The sequence below is a fragment of the Salvia splendens genome, chromosome 1, assembly GCF_004379255.2.
Source record: "Salvia splendens isolate huo1 chromosome 1, SspV2, whole genome shotgun sequence".
NCBI classification, from domain to species: Eukaryota; Viridiplantae; Streptophyta; class Magnoliopsida; order Lamiales; family Lamiaceae; genus Salvia; species Salvia splendens.
The window spans coordinates 248,862-266,855 of record NC_056032.1 but is presented as its reverse complement, the minus strand read 5'-3'; the positions used below and the strand labels follow the sequence as shown (position 1 = coordinate 266,855).

The 17,994-nt window shown below is 41.8% G+C and overlaps 4 protein-coding genes and 1 non-coding gene across 5 annotated transcripts; 3 read left to right on the top strand and 2 right to left on the bottom strand.

The window, feature by feature from the left end:
• The first annotated feature begins 857 nt into the window (after positions 1–857).
• Positions 858–1,686, top strand: LOC121798939 (nuclear transcription factor Y subunit B-5-like). The gene has a single exon (XM_042198221.1). It carries the CDS (start codon positions 933–935, stop codon positions 1,404–1,406), a length of 474 nt encoding a protein of 157 aa, XP_042054155.1. The 5' UTR covers positions 858–932; the 3' UTR covers positions 1,407–1,686.
• A 6,595-nt stretch (positions 1,687–8,281) lies between these two features.
• On the top strand, positions 8,282–9,299 carry LOC121797770 (glutathione S-transferase-like). The gene is made up of 3 exons (XM_042196483.1): positions 8,282–8,505; positions 8,584–8,632; positions 8,751–9,299. Exons 1-3 carry the CDS (start codon positions 8,356–8,358, stop codon positions 9,185–9,187), a joined length of 636 nt encoding a protein of 211 aa, XP_042052417.1. The 5' UTR covers positions 8,282–8,355; the 3' UTR covers positions 9,188–9,299.
• A 197-nt stretch (positions 9,300–9,496) lies between these two features.
• Positions 9,497–9,570, bottom strand: TRNAV-AAC. The gene has a single exon. It is a non-coding gene; the product is annotated as a tRNA-Val (tRNA).
• Positions 9,571–9,705: 135 nt separating this feature from the next.
• On the bottom strand, positions 9,706–11,406 carry LOC121799371 (pentatricopeptide repeat-containing protein At5g66520-like). Its single transcript, XM_042198722.1, has one exon. The coding sequence runs from the start codon at positions 11,392–11,394 to the stop codon at positions 9,898–9,900; it is 1,497 nt and encodes a 498-aa protein (XP_042054656.1). The 5' UTR covers positions 11,395–11,406; the 3' UTR covers positions 9,706–9,897.
• A 4,250-nt stretch (positions 11,407–15,656) lies between these two features.
• LOC121792894 (heavy metal-associated isoprenylated plant protein 36-like) lies at positions 15,657–16,755 on the top strand. The gene is made up of 3 exons (XM_042191029.1): positions 15,657–15,814; positions 15,909–15,984; positions 16,052–16,755. The coding sequence occupies exons 1-3, from the start codon at positions 15,737–15,739 to the stop codon at positions 16,627–16,629; spliced, it is 732 nt and encodes a 243-aa protein (XP_042046963.1). The 5' UTR covers positions 15,657–15,736; the 3' UTR covers positions 16,630–16,755.
• Positions 16,756–17,994: the final 1,239 nt, after the last annotated feature.

Sequence of the window (17,994 nt, the reverse complement as noted above, 5' to 3'; positions counted from 1 at the left end):
GTGCACCACAGTAATCCATAATTAACTTGCTAATCTAATTTTTAATCCATATTATAGTACACCAATTTGAGAGCAAACGTAAGAGGGGACCATCTATAAGCTTAGTTACTATAAATGAATAAAGAATTGCACAAGTCCTTTTCTCTTTTCAATAATTAACTAGTACTAATATTTAAGGTGTTTAAATTATTAACTAACAATTTAACACCGATAGAGGTGACCTAACTCGCTTCAATTTACAATTTCACTAAATATTAAGTTGCCTGCAAGTGTGTGTGTGTGTGTGTGTGATGATACTGACTATGCAAATGAATTTTTAGCTACTTGCAATTGCTACTTATGTATTTGTTTGACTTGACATGATAAATTTAAGATATTAGATTTTATAACTATGTTTTGAATTTAAACAAATATTTTTCTTGACGCAAACCTAGGGCACCGGTCACGAAGTTGCATCCTCTACTTATAACCATCTTACAAACTCCAAATTAAAAATAAAAGAATATTTAATGGCTTTTAACAGCTCATATATATACAGATAAATAGTTCGTGTTTATTTAAATCAATTTCTTTTAGCTTTTTTCTATTATGAAGTATTAAATTTATTCATATTTTACACATATCATTATATAAAAGCCTCTAAATTACCTAAAAATTTATTTTTAAGTAGAATTTTGAAAGTTTAGCCACTACTTGCGTCCGCCACTGCTTACTAAGATGACTCGAACTTCCGACTAAAAAGTTGATAATGTTTATAAGTAGTCTATTCTTAATACTAATTAAGAGTTTATTTTTATGACATTATTATAAATTACAAGCATAGACATATCTAAAAATATGGTGTATATATATGTCTATATATACAAGTGAAGTAAGGGGGTTGGCAACGTGTCTGTGTGTGAGAGGATCCAAAGGTTTGTGTATATAGAAAGATGGTGGACAGCATAGGCCCTAACCACTCAAACAAGCAAAGAGGCGTTCGATCTAATTATGCAGTTTCCGGCGACGAAGAGGAAGGCGCGCTGAAGGAGCAGGAGCGGCTCCTCCCCATCGCGAATGTGGGGAGGATCATGAAGCAGATCCTCCCGCCCAACGCGAAGATCTCCAAGGAGGCCAAGGAGACCATGCAGGAATGCGTTTCTGAGTTCATCAGCTTCGTCACCGGCGAGGCCTCCGACAAGTGCCACCGCGAGAAGAGGAAGACCGTCAACGGCGACGACATCTGCTGGGCTCTCGGGAGCTTGGGATTTGATGACTACGGTGACTCCCTCAAGAGGTACCTTATTCGGTATAGGGAGGCCGAGGGGGAGAGGGTGGCTAATCAGAATAAGGCGGCTGCAGCTGAGACCGCCGCCCCCGAGCCCCTGCACTTCAGCTTCGATCTCATGGATAAGAGGAGGATTTAATTAGAAAAGTGGGGAAAAAGGAGTTGCAGATGTTTTGATTAAATCTGATTTTTAATTAATTATCTTGTTGCTGCAAATTACTGTGATTTTTCTTCTTCTTTTTAGTTCTGAACCAAGTTGGGGCTCTATGAATACCTAAAACGCTAAAACTTTCTAATTTCATTGCTTACTAATTTGGTGTTTTGAGTTTGTGGAATATATTTGGCTTTGATTTGAAGCTTGTATTTGTATAAAACAAGATTGGGATTTGCAGTTTGTGAATGTTATGATTACCTATTAATCATTTAATCTTGCAGAGAAGAAATTCGAATTAGGGTTAGTATTTCAAAGCCGATTCAAGTCAAAGCAAGATGATTCAGATTTCAGCTCTTCTAGCTACTCCATTTTACACTTGTTTAATTTTGAAATACATTAGATCTATCGCCTTTATATTTCAAATTTCGTGAACCTATCAAAATGACAAAATTTGACTATACCGAGATCTATTATCAAATACTAGTACTACATATATAAGGAGTTCACTTAAGTAAAAACTGTGAGGTTTTCTAGGTGAACTTGTTGGAGTTAAATACCCAAAATTTTTGCAATCCAGACGACGCTGCTGCTCCTGCTTCTTCTCATTCAGTTACCTTTTTTAGCAAATTTAAAAAATATTTTGATGCAGCTCGGGAAACGAGTTTATTTCTCAAATTAACTTTTACAATAGTAGATCAAAGCACTCTAGTCCAAATAAATGTGCACTCGACACGTGGTTGTCCAGTTCGTGTATTCTTGTTGTACACCCCGAGCATCTAAAATATCAAAATTTGTAAGGTAAAGTACTCGACTTTTGTTGCCCCCCAAATTAATTAATTATGTAATAAGAAATATAACTTGTTGTATTCCCAATTAAACAATGCAGAAGCCATAGATGCCGAAAGGGACCACTTATATATTACTCTCAAAATACTGTACTTGTGAATAGCTAGCTACCTAGCTATGTGTATCTCACCATAAGATAATAGGAGTATGAAATAGACTTGAACAATTAATATGCACTAAAAATGGGTGGGATTTCGACGGAATATTATTCGATGTTACTAGTTGATGGATTACGATGAAATTGACTTTCGCTAAATCCCTCGATGGGTTACGCCACAAAGTGAATGCAACAAACAAAACTACTGTTAATTTCATCGACTGATTGACCCCTACATGTTTTCTAACAGACTAATCCGTCACTACATGTTTTATAAATTTATTTTAATTTTAAGTATAAATTACAGTTGTCGATTTACACTTCTACGAAAATAGACTATCACTACATCTATAACTTATGACACTCTAAAGGATGCCACCACAAATATTGTGAGTTGTTCCTCGCCAAATCAATCTAAGTATTGAGCCGAATATATAGCCGTTGAGGCTGAGTGGTGAAGTGAAGGAATGAGCTCGAGTCTGAAGCTTCTGGAAGTAGCCGTTGGATGCGGTTATAACTAACTTTCAGCTGAAGGGAGTTAGTTGATTCATTCACTTGTATTCACACATATATTAGCCAATAAAAGAGATTGAAGAAATAGAACACACAAAAATACACACACGATTTGATAGCTTAGCCTTTGCTTGTGACTAGTTGAGGGCGTTTCAGATTGTAGAGTGGATACACCATCTTGTGAGCTCGATTAATAAACTCTGGTTACCTTCTCCGTGGACGTAGGCACTCTCTTGCCGAACCACGTTACTTCCTTTTGTGTACTTTACATTTTCTTGTCGATATTCTTTTCTTGTAAGATCGTCATTGCAACCCAACAAATATGCTGCATATACATAAGCATGTTGCCACATTTAGTTGCTACTGCATGTCAGTTCTACCTGTAAGTACATCATTCCCTCATTTTTCTTACTACTACATGTTTATGGTGTGCGTGTGTATGTGTTGTATGTGTATTTTGTGCAGTGTATGCGTGTCTGTATGTGTTGTGCTATTGCTAATGATTGAAATCAGTTGTTGCTAATTTGATATTGTTGACACGAATAGTTATTGCTAAATGTTGAACTTAATGTCTTAGTGAGTGGAGTTACTGATATTAGTTGTTGTTGTTGATTGTTGTAGAGCCTATTTGGTGTCATGGTGTTAGATACAAGGGTGAACCTTTTTCACCTTATTTTTCTTTAATTTTATAAATGATTTGGTGTTTTTTTTAATTAACTTATGATTTTACTATTAAGTGCAACTACATTATAGCTGTGACTGTGACAATGTATTGTATCCACGGAGACTAATGATCCGATCCTATTAGTACTTAACTTATATGCTCTTGTACTATCTAAATCATCCAAATTATAATGAGTGACTTAAACACTGAAAACTAATTATAAAGCATGAAAAAGAATAAGAACTGATCAAACAAATAAAAAAATTCCAGAGTATTGATTTCATTAACTCTAATTCAGAAAGTTCGATTATTAATTCAATATCTATTTACAACGGTCACTAATATAATCTAAACCTCCCATCATGTATCTCGACCGTTGGTTCACATACTAGAACTAACATTAATTACTAATCCTTAGCATATACTCCACTCCTCAAACACTAGAGTCCAGAACTAACACCAATGACTAATCCTAGCAAATCTTTCGATTGAATCTCACAATTTTATTGACTTAAGTTGTTAATTATTTATAATCATGTATTGCTACTCATCTTCTGAAAATCACAATTAACATTACTAATTGAGTGAACTATGCAAATGGTCCATGAACTATGCATTTCGCACTCAAACGGTCCATGAATTTTAAAAATATCATGGGTAGTCTCTGGATTAAGGTGTAATCACATTCATAATGCTTTTTCATTATTCATCATAATTTTGCTCCAAAAATACCCCAAGGCATGGAGGGTATTTTTGATTTTTCATATTTAAGTACTATATATGATATTTTCTCTATCTCTATCTAGTATTGGATATGATATTTTTTTTATAGTTCGAGTGTCTGAAATGACATTTTTCACTTCTATTTTTTAATCACTTTATGTCATATCAAATTTCTCTCTCTTTCTCTAAAACTTTTAGTAAATAAAAAATTAAAATAAATAATACTATGAAATTCTTAAATATATTAATATAAAAATTAAACTTATAAATTTAATTACCAAAATAACTTGTAACTAAATTTAATTTGAATTGTGATTCGATTATTTTTTTAACATTAAAAATTAAAATTTAGGATTAATTAAAAATTTAGATTTCATTAAAAATAATACTCCCTCCGTCCCACTTTAGGAGTCCCGGTTTACCATTTGTGGGTGTCCCATTTTAGGAGTCCCGGTTAGAATATTCCATAAATGGTATTAGGCCCCCACATTCCACTAAGCTTTTCCCACTCACATTTTATTATAAAACTAATATAAAAAATTAGGACTCACATTCCACTATCTTTTTTCATCAATTTTCCTTTATATTTCTTAAAACTCGTGCCGAACTCAACTGGGACTCCTAAAGTGGGACGGAAGGAGTAATTTTTAATATTAAAAAAAATAATCAAATCACGGCTAAATTAAATTTAGCTACAAATTCTATTGATAATTAAATTTATAATTTTAATCTTTATAATTAATATATTTAAAAATTTCATAATTACTTTATACTCCCTCTATCCCATTACATGTGAGACATTTCTTTTGGATACCAATTTTAGGAGTGAAAAAAAGTAGAGATAAAAAGTAAGAGAGGGGATAAAGTAAGAAATTGATAGAGTGTTGTTTTTTGCCATAAAAGGAAATATCTCACTTATAGTAGGACGACCTATGAAGGAATACACCTCACTTATAAGAGCACCCGCAACGCGTCGCGCGGGTGTCTCGTATCTCATCCCTCCAAGACGAGACGGCAGCGAGACGCGTTGCAGCATCCCGTCTCGTCCCGGTCTCGCCGAGACGCCCGTCCCACCGAGACGGCTGGCGATCCAGCTCGCCACGCGCCCGCGCGACGTGGCGCGCGCTGGAGCTAGGCGTGACGCCCTCTTGCCGGCCCGTGAGTGAGCTTCGTCACGCTGACGCAATAAATCATTTTTTTAAAAAATTTGAATTTAATAAAAAAATTAAAAATTCAAACGGTAATGCTACCGTTTTCGACCGTTTTTTTTTTTTATTTTTTTTCTTTTTTTACTCTATAAATACTCCTATTTCATCCTCATTATGCACACAAACACACATCTATTCTTCCCAAATCATCTCTATTTCTTCTCCAATTTTCATCTAACCTCTCCAATTTTTATCACAAAATGTCTGGCGACGGAAACTCTGGCGGCTCTGGCGGGTTTGACATCAACGCGTTTGGCGACTAGGGGGCATGTACAATGTCTTGGGTGGTTCCGGTTCCAGTTCGTCGACGCCGGGCACCCAAGGCTCGTCGACACCGGCGGGGTACCAACCACCCCATTTTGATGTGGATGCATACGCTCGTCCCTCCGCCCTGAGGTATTCGCAGGGATTATCCCAAATTAGGGAGGATTATCCGGATGAACCCAATCCGGAAGGAGGACGAGGCGGTGGAAGCTACAGGGCATTCGACGCCGTGGAGGAAGAGGAGGAGGAGGATGTAGGCCGTCATCCGTACAGCCGCAAGCACACGATGGCTCTGTACAACGCCTGGATCAGCGTCTCGTACGATCCCATCGTCGGGAATCAACAATCTCAGATGTGCTTTTGAAGATGCTCCGAAGTCATTTTGACCGAGTCGACAGAGAGGTAAAAAAATTCTGCGGCATCTACAAGAATGAAGCGGCTCATTACCAAAGCGGAGCCATTGGAGCCGACATTCTGAGATCAGCTTTGCGAGTCTATTTCGACGACAACGGCAAAGAATTCAAACATGTCGATATTTGGGAGGCCGTCAAAGACGTCGAAAGGTGGGTCGGCGGTGTCCAGTCCAACACGGGCCCGACCTCGAAACGCACGAAGCACATGGCGGGTGGCCAATACTCGTCTAGTGGGGGCGGTTCAGGCAGCGCCGCACAAGAGGTTGCCTCGCAGGAGGTTGAGGGCACGGCAGACGATGCAGGGGGGGTCCTCCCGCGTGAACCGTCGGCCGCAAGGGACCAAGGCGGTGAAGGCGGCTAGAGGGAGGAGGGGCCGAGACGAATCAAGCCAGACGGGTTCCCAAGGGCCGCCCTCCTCCCTAATGTCCATGTACTTCACCGCCACGATGGTGGACACTTCCCGGATGACGCCCGCCCAATATCAAGCCCATCATGCCGACATTGTGTATTTGGCGGGACAACTTGGTATTCCACATCCATTCGGTGCACCGCCACCGCCTTCGGGGGATAATTCGCTGGCGAAGTAGTTTTTATAATTTCTATAAATTTGTATTTTAAATTATGTCTTTTTTTTATTTATTTTGCCACGAATTTAATTATGTATTTTTTTAGGATTTTAAGTTGTAATTTTATTTTATTTAATGAAGTGTGTTTTTATTAATTGAATTTGTTGGAAATAAAAATAAAAAATGAAATTGAATGAATAGCTAAGGGATGAGATGGTTAAGAGATGAATAAGAGATGGAGGGTTGCAGGTGTTGTCTCTTAGTTAAGAGATGAAGTGAAAAGTACAGTGGGGCCCATGAATAGTTAAGAGATGAGACGGTTAAGAGACGGATAAGAGACAGCGTTGGGAATGGCCTAATGAGACGAATGAAGTAATAGTTTAATAGAAAGAGAGAGAAAGATGATTTGACATAACATGATTGAAAAAGTGAAGTGAAAATATCACTCAAACTATAAGAAAATATCATATCCCATACTAGACAGAGATAGAGAAAATATCATATCCAATACGTAGATATGAAAGTCCAAAAATGTTCTTCATGCATTGAGGGCATTTTTGATACAAAATTGTGATAAATAATAAAAAAAAATATCAACTTAGAGACTACCCATGATATTTTTAAAATTCAAAGACCGTTTACATGCAAAATAAATAATTCGGAGACCATTTGCATATTACACTCTTAGTAGTATATTTGATTCGTTGATCAAATAAAATAGAGTATATATGGTATTTGAATTAAGTGTAAATTACCATTTTGTCCCAAGGCCTGAAGCATCCTTCCTTGTAAGTTGTAACCAAACCCCCTTAACGGGCTACTACGTATCTTGATTGAACCTCTCACATGATGTCGGGCTGCAGTGTGAGGGCCCTCAAGGTGACGGAATCGCTTTTTTGCTTGTAATGTAACCAAACCCAATTTAAAGTAAATAGAGTATAGTACTACTTAATATTTTTTTATATAGTATATTATACTCTCTCCGTCCCACAATAATTGTCACTTTTATTGTGGGCACGAGTTTTAAGAAATGTAAAGAAAAGTTGGTTGGAAAAGTTAGTGGAATGTGTGACCCACTTTTTTATATTAGTTTTATAATAAAATGTGAGTGAAGTGAGTTAGTGGAATGTGAAACCTACTTACCATTTATGGTAAAAATGAAGTGTGACGATTATTGTGGGACAAACCGAAATGGAAAAGAGCGACAATTATTGTGGAATGGAGGGAGTATTCACGACTCTTGTCATAGTCAACAAGGACTGAGAGGCAGAATATAAATTTGATTATTAAAATATAATAAGGGATTTAACAAACTTCATAATTCAATACCCTGAGTTATTCGGTTTGCACGATTGTATCTTAAAATCAAATATGTAATATCTTTGATTCATGAAATTGAATTTCATAATTCAATCCTAAATAGATAATCATGTGAAACTCTAGATTATATCTTGGTATTGTTTTATCTAATTTATACGACATTCCAAACTCGACTTAGTTGAAATTGTGAAATATAATACTGTGATTGGGATCTACTCCATATCCACCTTCTATTTAAACACTAGCCGTCTAGTTCATCTTCCTCCACACATCATTCACCACCTCTCTTCTCTCTTATTCTATTCTTCACCGCAGCAGCAATGGCAACTATCAAGGTCTACGGCCACCCTTTCTCTCCCGCCGCGAGAAGGGTTCTTGTCTGCCTTGCAGAAAAGGACCTCGATTACGAGAACATAACGATCGATTTTTCAACCGGCCAGCACAAGAAGGAGCCCCTAATCTCAATCAACGCATGCATAATTTTGTGTTTTTGCAGCTTCTTTGATTGATTTTTCCGTTAATTGACTCACATTTGTTGTTCGGTTCAGCCATTCGGGCAGGTGCTGGGATTCGAAGATGGCGATTTGAAGCTCTTCGGTAAACCAAAATAAAAAATAAATAAATAAAATATTTCATACACTCCACCTGTTCGCTGAATTGACTCTCCGAAAATTGAAGAAATGATTTGCAGTAACACGTATGCTTAATGCTGCAGAATCTCGGGCCATAACCAGATACATTGCACATGCCTATGCCGACAAGGGAACTCCACTAATCTCGGATGATCCGAAGAAGATGGCAATCATCGGACTTTGGCTGGAAGTGGAATCTCAGAAATTCGACGCCGCTGTCCAGAAACTGAGCTACGAGATTCTGGTGAAGCCCATGAAGAGGATGGCCGTGGATGAGGGTGTCATCGAGCAGGGCCAAGCCGAGTTAGCGGCGGTTCTTGACGTGTACGAGACCCGGTTGGCCAACTCAAAGTACTTGGGCGGCGAAGACTTCTCTCTGGCCGATCTGCACCACATTCCGATCATAGCCAACTTGTTAAACACCAAGGTTAAGGCCGTGTTCGAGTCTAGGCCCTGTGTCGCCCCCTGGGCTGCCACGCTCTTGGCGCGCCCCTCTTGGAAGAAGGCTACTGGGGCTTAGAAGATCCAATTGATGATAGCTGAATCTGCATATGCTATCTATCATTGTTGTTGGTTTAGTGTTGAATGAGTTGGAGACCATTCTATCATTCTCAATAAACTTTGATTTTGCATATTCTTCTATCTATCTATCTATCTTATACTACTATAATTTTTTTATCAACAGTTTGATAAGATGTAGTATCATACTTACATACACAAATGTAGTATGGTTTGGTATTGGGAGTATTAATTACCTGTCCAACAAAAGAGTCATTTTGTGTTATCTCCATGGTCAATTATTAGGCTAGCAGACAAAACATATATATAATGGCTTCGCCCGGACTCGAACCGGAGACCTTCAGTGTGTTAGACTGACGTCATAACCAACTACACCACGAAACCAGATGACTTTGTTTTCTCAATAAGTTGAAAATAACATAGCAACAGCTAAACCATCCGATAACTTTGGCGTCTTTACTTTTGTTTCAGGATATTTAACAAACTTCCCAGGTAAAATACACTTGCACACAAGTTGGGTGATATAAATTTTACTAACATTTTCACTACATTGCACCATTCAAGAATTCATAATCAAGAATCAAGGACTCAACACGACTAATGCACATAATCTAGTAATCGTATTCACAGTGTAGCTGCAACGTTCCCCTCGTCAAAACACGAGATCTAAGCAAAACTTCAGGTTTCCAGCACAAGGGGATGCTTTGAATTCTAAACTTCGACTATGCTGCAACCCATATCCTTCTTAAGTCCTCTGTCAGCCATCAATTCTCGCACTCTCATTGCATCATTCCATCTCCCCTTCTCTGCGTACACATTAGACAAGGCAACGTAATACGCACTGCCCTCCGGCTGCAACTCCACGAGTTTCCAAGCAGCAAATTCAGCCAACTCAAAGGCACCATGAGCTCTGCAGGCAGCAGCTAAAGCTCCCCAACTACTCACAGAAGGTTCAAACGGCATCTCATTGATCAACCTACATGCCTCATTAAACAACTTAGCACGCGCCAAGAGATCAACCATACAGTTATAGTGCTCCACACTGGGTGGAACTCCATACTTCCCATCAAGTAACGAAGAAAATATACGTTGCCCCATATCCACATCACCAATATGCACACAAGCACTGAGCACTACAGTTAAAGTAGCAGCATTAGGTTGAATCCCTTCACATTCCATTCTCAAGAACCACCACAATGCTTCTTTCCCATTCTTGGACAGTGCTTGCCCTCTTATGACAGCATTCCATGCGTATACATTCTTCTCACTCATCTCCTCGAAAACGCACAACCCTTCCTCAATCCTCCCGCATCTCCCATACATTTCAATCAACGATGTGCCAAGAATGACATCCAGTTCCCACTCCTTCCTCTTCACATAATTGTGCAACCACACGCCCGTATCCAGTGCTCCAGAGCCTGCGCAGGCAGCCAAAGCATTCACTGCAGTCACCTGATTAGGCATCACACCCTCGTTTCTCATCCTATCAAATACTAATAACGCATCATTAAACCTCCCAGAATCCTTAAACCCCGAGATCACGACAGTCCACGACACGACATCTCTCACGGGCATTTCATCGAACACCTTGAGACACATCTCAAAATCGGCAGCCGCAGCGTACAAATTGACCAAAGAATTCCCAACGTACAGATCGCTCAGAAAACCTAATTTGATAATCTGTGCATGCACCGATTGCCCTTCTTGAATCAATTTCAAATCTGCGGCGGCTTTGAGCACGAAAGGGAAAGTGTAGTGATTTGCGGGAATGGAGTTTGTGTGCATGTGAGAGTAGATAATTGGAGAGGTGTGGGGAGCATTGGAATGAGAGAAGGCTCTGAGGAGGGTGTTGCAGACGAAGGTGTGGGGCCTGGTGTGGTTGTTTATGAAGAGGGGGAAGGAAGCGGAAGTGAGGAGATTGTGTGCGCGGCAGGAGGAGATGAAGGCGGCGGCGACGGTGGTGTTTGCGGTCAGATTGTGGACGATAAGCTGCGCTAGAATCTGAGAGAGGTGTGACGGAGCTGTGCAGCGAGTGGTTAAGGAAAGGAGGATTCTTGCAGTGGCAGAGAAGATTCTTGCAATGGCAGAGTTGATCATTCCTGCCATGGATTGTGAATTGCTGAATAACTCGATTTTCAAAGGGCAGAAGCAAAGTAAAAGGCCAAAATAAGAAGCCAAAATCCAAAACAAAAATGAAATAATGCGCATCCGGGAAATCGATCCCCGATAAGTAGGAGGGCACTATGATACCACTTACACTACATGCGCTAATTGATGATTATGGCACCACGTTAATAATAATACTCCCTCCGTTCCATGTTAGATGTCACACTTGAGGATTAGCACGAGATTTTAGGAAGTGTTGTTTTACGTGTTAAGTGGAAAGAGAAAATAATATATTTATATTAATGTGAGAGATAACTTTTTCCAAAAAAAAATGTGACATTTTTTGTGGGACAAACTAAAAAAATACATAGTTAAAAAAAATTACAACCCAAAGCTTTGACAAACGCGGCCCCGCCTCATTCCTCATCGTCCCCAGTGCCAGTACCGGCGTCACTCCCGGGTAGGGGTGGCATCCCCAAATCGCGCCTCATACTGTCGATGGCATCCTTCAGCATCATCTTGTATAAGGGGTTAGTCGCTGCATGCCACTTGTCCATGGTGTCTAGCAGGCTCTGCGTTTGCTGCACGAGGGCGAGATAGGTAAGCTCGGGATTGAGCTGGGAAGGAGCTTCCGATTGGACCTCGTGGGACCCGCTGGCGCTTCCCCTAGCCATCCGCATCGCGGCCTTTTGCCCAACCGGGCGACGGCGGCGGGAAGACGATTGAGGGGTTGGGAACTCTGCCTCTGCGTCGGGGAGGTCATGGGAACCGGCACTGCTGCTGTACTCACCGGAGGCATTGATCTTCATCCACTTCGGCCAGCCAGCTTCAACACCAGCACTAAACTTGGCGGAAGTCTGCACCACAAGATAGACCTCTCAATATTTGAATTCCCCGAAACCCAAAGAACTGTCGGCGTACTGCTGCATGGACATAACCTTCACATCCTCGGCGGACATGCCGCTGGTTGGCATGCGGTGGTTGTTTTGGTAGATGCAGGCAAATCGGCTAAGGTGCCTCATCAGCCGCTCCTACTGTTTCCGACATTGCTCTCCATCGTGAGGCTTTCCACCTGGCGGTTTGAATTGGAGGTAACTTTGGCTGATGCGCCACAACATTCTGTCGATATGCTGGTTAGCCCCGATGTAGGGATCCTCGACTACACCGACCCAGGCCTTCGCCAGCGCGACGCACTCCCCAATGCTCCAGATGGTCTTCTTTCTCCCGTCGGCATCCTCCGCCCCCGCCCCACCATCATCCCCGCGCGAGAGGACAAGGTAGTGCCCTTGCCCTTCCCTTTGCTCCGCTTCCTCGTCCTCCCTACCACCGGTGACATCTCAGTGGGAGACTCCCTGACCGGAGATAGCTCCAACTCCTCAAAAGAGAAAATCCCAATGCCGGTGAACTGAGTCTCCAGAGGAGTACTTTGGGGGAATCGCTAGACAATAAATCCATGTAGGGGCGATAGACATTGTCCCTAGGTGATTGGGGGACCCCCAGCTTGCTACACCCCCGCAGCGGCAGGCATGCCCTGCCTCATCCCGGGCATTTAGGGCATCATCGGGACGGGCGTCATCCCCGTCATCGCGGCACTCACCCTGGGCATTTGGGGCATCATCCTACCCATCCCTGCACACCAAGGGGGCACATATTGTAGTTCCCGGGCATCATCACGGACATCGGTGCACTTCCGTCGGTGTTTCCCCTACCTCTAACTGGAAACATCGGCGTTTGTGACTCGCTCGTGGCGGGAGAATCACTATCGCTGTGCTCCATGTATCTTCAAAAGAAATGAAAATAGAGAGAGAAATTCGTTAAAACAAGTTGTGCGAATGAAATGAAGTTCAACGAGTCGTATATATAGAGTTTTTTTTTAAATTAAAAAATCGGGACGTCCGTCGTGTCACCGCAATGGTGGACGTCCCGACGGACGTCGCCGGAAAGCCGCGGATCTTCAGTGTCCGCAGCGGACGTCCGCATCCGTCCCTCCCACGCCTAATGGCGGACGTCCCGCGCGGACATCCGACACGCCGGTAGGACGTTCGCCGAGAAATCCCCCATTGCGGATGCTCTTATAATTCAATTTGTAAACAAGATAAGCACAGGGAACATTAGTGCCACACGCGAGAAATCCCCCATCCGACACGCCGGTAGGACGTCCGCATCCGTCCCTCCCACGCCTAATTCAATTTGTAAGACCTCATTAGTTTAAGTCACCTTTATTGCTACTGTAACTTGCTTAATGTGGAAGAGTTATTGTTGTTTCTGAGGGCATCCACACTGGGGCGGACGATAGGCCGCCTGATACCTCAGGCGCGCCATTGTCCGCCACTGTGGGTGCGCGGACGATGGACGATGCGTCGTCCTCTCCCTAAGCTTAGTCCGCGGACGATAGGGCATCGTCCGCGCCATCATCCGCCCACTGTGGGCGACGCGGACGATGGCGCGGACGATGCAACGTGTTTTTTATTTTTTTTATTTTTAAAATTATAATTGTGATTATATAAATACCCATACTCCACATTACATTTGTAACCTTTCGATTCAGTTTTCCACTCTCAACTTACGCTATAAAATGGATTCCGGTGAATACTCAAGTCCCAATAGCCCGATGTTTGGAGACGGTGCACGTTGGCCGGGTACACAACCTGACGAATATCGGTCGTTCGACCCCAACACGCAGTACGATCCCGATTTCAGTACGGAGTACGGTGAAGAAGCAAGTCATCCTGTTCGCGGCGGAGTACGAGAAGTGCTCGAGGGAGCAGGGAAGCGGCGAGACCTTGAGCGATGTGCGCGATAGAGCGTTGTTGTCGTACCAGTCCCTGTACGACGACTTCAAGCATTTCAGCATCTAGGCGCTCTTGAGGGACAAACAGAAGTTCCAAGGAGAGATTCTGCACACCGGTGCAACGAAGAGGACGAAGACCACCGACGCTGGTGGTTACACGAGCAGCGAAAGCGGAACTCGTCCGGTGGACCTCAACCGGACGTACACGGAGGAAGAGAGTTCCGGCACACCGATGTCCTCCTGGCGTCCCATAGGCGTCAAGGCTGCGAAGAACAAGGGGAAGGCGAAGGCGACATCCTCATCGCAAGCCGCCTCCCCATCGCCGATCCCGACCCCGACCCTTACCCCGACCCCGGCGGCAGTTGCCTACTCGGAGTTGGCAACGGCCTCGATGGCGTGGATGTTGTTGGACACACACAACGCCCTCATGAAGTGTACGGATCCGGTCAGAGCCGAATACCTCCAGGGGTTGATCGATGAGCTGCGACGGAAGTTGTGAATTTTGTAGAGTAGAACTTTTTTTTTTATTTCTAACCCGTGTAGCTTTTTTTTAATCAATGTAGTATTTGTCGTTTTTCATTTAATCGTTGTGTTTTTTAATTAGTTTGCATTTATATATTTGAAAACATTTAAATTAATTAACAAAACAATAGGAAAACCTATAGGGCACGGCTTAGGGCGCCCTACTGCAGGTGGAAGGGTAAGAGGATAAAATGCTGATGTGACGGTGCATAGGGCGGTTCTTAAAGTCGAAGGGTAAGAGGATAAAATGCCCTGATGCATTCTAATTTGTCATTTTCAGCTTTCAATCTTTAAGGCCATCCACAATAGGAATAGCCCAGCAATAGCCCAGCCATAGCCTAGCCACTGCCACATCATCAGCACTAAAAATCCTCCTGACACATCATCAAAACAAGCAAATAGCCCAGCAAATAGCCCAGCCATAGCCTAGCCACATAATATCCACATCACTATTAACAAATATATACAAAATGAAATAATTAACAATCACACAATATACGAAATTTAATTTACGAGACATATACGAGAAACATTAATAATACTATTAAAATTTTTAAAAAGTACAATAATTAAAAAAAAGTACAATAATTAAAAAAAAATTACAATAATTTTTAAAAAAGTACAATAATTCACTCCTCGTCGCCGTCGTCGTCTCCTCCGTGTTTCGGAAACAAAAAAAAAATTAAAAATTCGCGCTAGGCGATCCGGACGCTGCAATAGCGCCTAGCGGATCGCCTAGCGCCGCGGAACCGCCGAGCGCTAGGCGGTTTTTTTTCGCGAAATCCGCTAGGCGGCTGCAATAGATCACCTAGCGCACCGCCTAGCGCCGGCGCTCGGCTAGGCGGTGCGCTAGGCACTATTGTGGATGCTCTAATTGCATCCCTTTTATTTATGGTTTATATACCTTTCTGATTTGTCAGCCTCTTTATTCCAATGACGTGTCGAAGTCGACGGTTATGGTCCGTCTGATGTGGCTTCCACAGGCAAGGGTGGACTAGTCATTTCACATGTCGTATGTTTTGATTTGACCTCTTTTTCCTGGACTAGAAATAGAAGTATATAGAGCTGTCCATTGTTGTTTCTCTTCTTCTGTGAGGATCTCTCCTCTTTTCTCAATAACGCACACAGTGGATGGAAAAAGCTCCCGACGGCGAAGGAGATGCCGCTGCCGGTGGCAGCAGCGAAGGCCCCGAACCCCTCACCTATAAGGTATATGATCATATGTATTAATTTTCCGGGGTTTTAATTATGTATATATAATCATTGTTGGATGATTTTATATGGAGTATATCTTTTGATGAAGACATGGATCTTGAGAGTGTCAATTCATTGTGGAGGATGCCAAAAGAAAGTAAAGAAAGTCCTTCAAAGTATTGAAGGTATGCAAGCAGCTTTTATATTAATTCTGTGTTTTAAATTATGTTTGCTTATGTTAATCCAATCCAGGAGTATATAAAATAGAGATAGATTCGAAGCAACACAGAGTTGTAGTGACTGGTAACGTCGAATCTGAGACGTTGATCAAGAAGCTCACCAAATCGGGAAAAGCCGCCGAGCTTTGGCCGGAAAATCAGTCAAAAGACGGCGGAGAGAACAAAATTGATCAAACCGACGGGTCAAAAACCGGCTGTGAGTCTTCCGGTGAGGATCAGGCGGAGGAGAAGGGCGGGGCACAGCCTCCCCCAGCTCAAAGCGGCGGCGGGGGAGGTAAGAAGAAGAAGAAAAAGAAAAAGAAGAAGAGCTCCAACGCCAATGCCGGTGGTGGAGCGGCTCCAGGCGGCGTAGCGACGGGTGGGCCCGTTGAGCAGACGAATGAGAGTTCACCACGTCAGCAAGTATTCAGTTATCCGCAGTTTTACTATCCTACGCCGGAGTATGGGGTGAGTTACAATAGTGTGCCACAAAGTGCGAGTATGGGAAGGGGGTATTATACGATGCCTAGGTATTCATACGCATATTATGGGGCGGACTCTTATCTACCGTCTGATTCAATCATAGATGACACCTCTTGCTCCATCTCCTGATTCTCTTTAATCTCCCCATCTCAATATTGTTATTCCGGAATTAAGGTGATATTTTGTGTAATTGATTATGATAATGTAGTTTAACTCCACTTATTATATTATGTATAATAGACACATAGCATATAACGTTTCTCTTACAAATCAATTATTTAAGTTGCATTTTTTGGTCGAATAGAAGAGTTTCATTAATCTTAATTAGTGTCTAGGAGTTTACGGGGTTCGATCCCCCGCATCTCCACTTTTTTGCCTGCAGGGGCGTAGCGCAGTTGGCAACGGAGGGACAGATCTTGCTGCAATGTTTTATCTAAGCATATATGCTGGTTGGGACCTGAAAAATCCTCTCTCTCTCTCACACACACACACAAGACAAAAGATTTTTCCTTTCCGGGAAAGAGAAATCTTTCTTTTGTTGAGACCTTTAACTTTTAAATCTTTATAGCTTTAAACAATTTGGTGTGCATGCAGAATTGAATATATGCAAACTAAGGTGAAGATAAGTTTGTCTTGTAGACATCCACTTTAGAGTGTAGAAAAGTAGTGCATGTATAATATCCTGAAAAAAAGAGAAGATGAACCGTATAAATGTAGAGAAAAAAGGAATAGAAATTGAAGAGATGTTGAGAATCTTGCTTTGAAGAGATGAGGAGGGATTGCATGCATTTTTAGTGGTCCATGTCGAGTGGTGAAAGGGGAGAGAGAAATTGAGAGTAAAAAACATTGAATTATTGGGAAATCTTATTTGAGCTTTATCTATTTGGAATATATGTAATTCACTTTGGTATAAGATTATTCACAGCTGCTTTATTCACAGGCACATTCTCAGAATCTTTTATCAGAAACATTCTGTGTGAATGTGTGTACATGCGTGAGTTGGATAGCAATGCTACAATTTATTTGTGTTACACAGAGTGAGTATACTTTACTAAATTATTTAGAGCATCCACGTCCGTGCTCTTGCCAACGAGCACGGATGTGGGCCCGGTCCCACTTTTACTCCATGCTCTTAGGTAAGAGCACAACACCCACATCCGTGCTCTTCTGCAAGGACAAGCTCAAGTGTCCCACCATTCTATTATTCAATTTAAATAAAAACATTTCCACAAAATTAAAATGCATTAAAAATACCCGGAATAATATTACAAATTACAAAAAAAATTAAAAATTACATAATTAAACACCTAAAAAATAAAAATTACCCATGTGGATGACTATTCATCCGACTCTACCCCGAATGTTCTTTGGAGACCCCGTATCATCACCAAATGCGATCGAAGTTGTTCGGGGGTCATAGTTGACCTATCGGCCAAATTGAGTTGGGCCAAAATCTCCCACAAAGGGTTGGTAGGAGGTTGAGGTGGCACATAG

What these genes read in the sequence shown, in the direction of transcription:
- LOC121792894 (XM_042191029.1), top strand. Translation starts at nt 15,737, where the DNA reads ATGGAAAAAGCTCCCGACGGCGAAGGAGATGCCGCTGCCGGTGGCAGC. An exon ending in CCGAACCCCTCACCTATAAG is followed by an intron (nt 15,815 to 15,908) that starts GTATATGATCAT and finishes CTTTTGATGAAG; the next exon opens with ACATGGATCTTGAGAGTGTC. An exon ending in AGTCCTTCAAAGTATTGAAG is followed by an intron (nt 15,985 to 16,051) that starts GTATGCAAGCAG and finishes AATCCAATCCAG; the next exon opens with GAGTATATAAAATAGAGATA.
- LOC121799371 (XM_042198722.1), bottom strand. Translation starts at nt 11,394, where the DNA reads ATGCGCATTATTTCATTTTTGTTTTGGATTTTGGCTTCTTATTTTGGC.
- LOC121798939 (XM_042198221.1), top strand. Translation starts at nt 933, where the DNA reads ATGGTGGACAGCATAGGCCCTAACCACTCAAACAAGCAAAGAGGCGTT.
- LOC121797770 (XM_042196483.1), top strand. Translation starts at nt 8,356, where the DNA reads ATGGCAACTATCAAGGTCTACGGCCACCCTTTCTCTCCCGCCGCGAGA. An exon ending in AGCCCCTAATCTCAATCAAC is followed by an intron (nt 8,506 to 8,583) that starts GCATGCATAATT and finishes TGTTCGGTTCAG; the next exon opens with CCATTCGGGCAGGTGCTGGG. An exon ending in TGGCGATTTGAAGCTCTTCG is followed by an intron (nt 8,633 to 8,750) that starts GTAAACCAAAAT and finishes TTAATGCTGCAG; the next exon opens with AATCTCGGGCCATAACCAGA.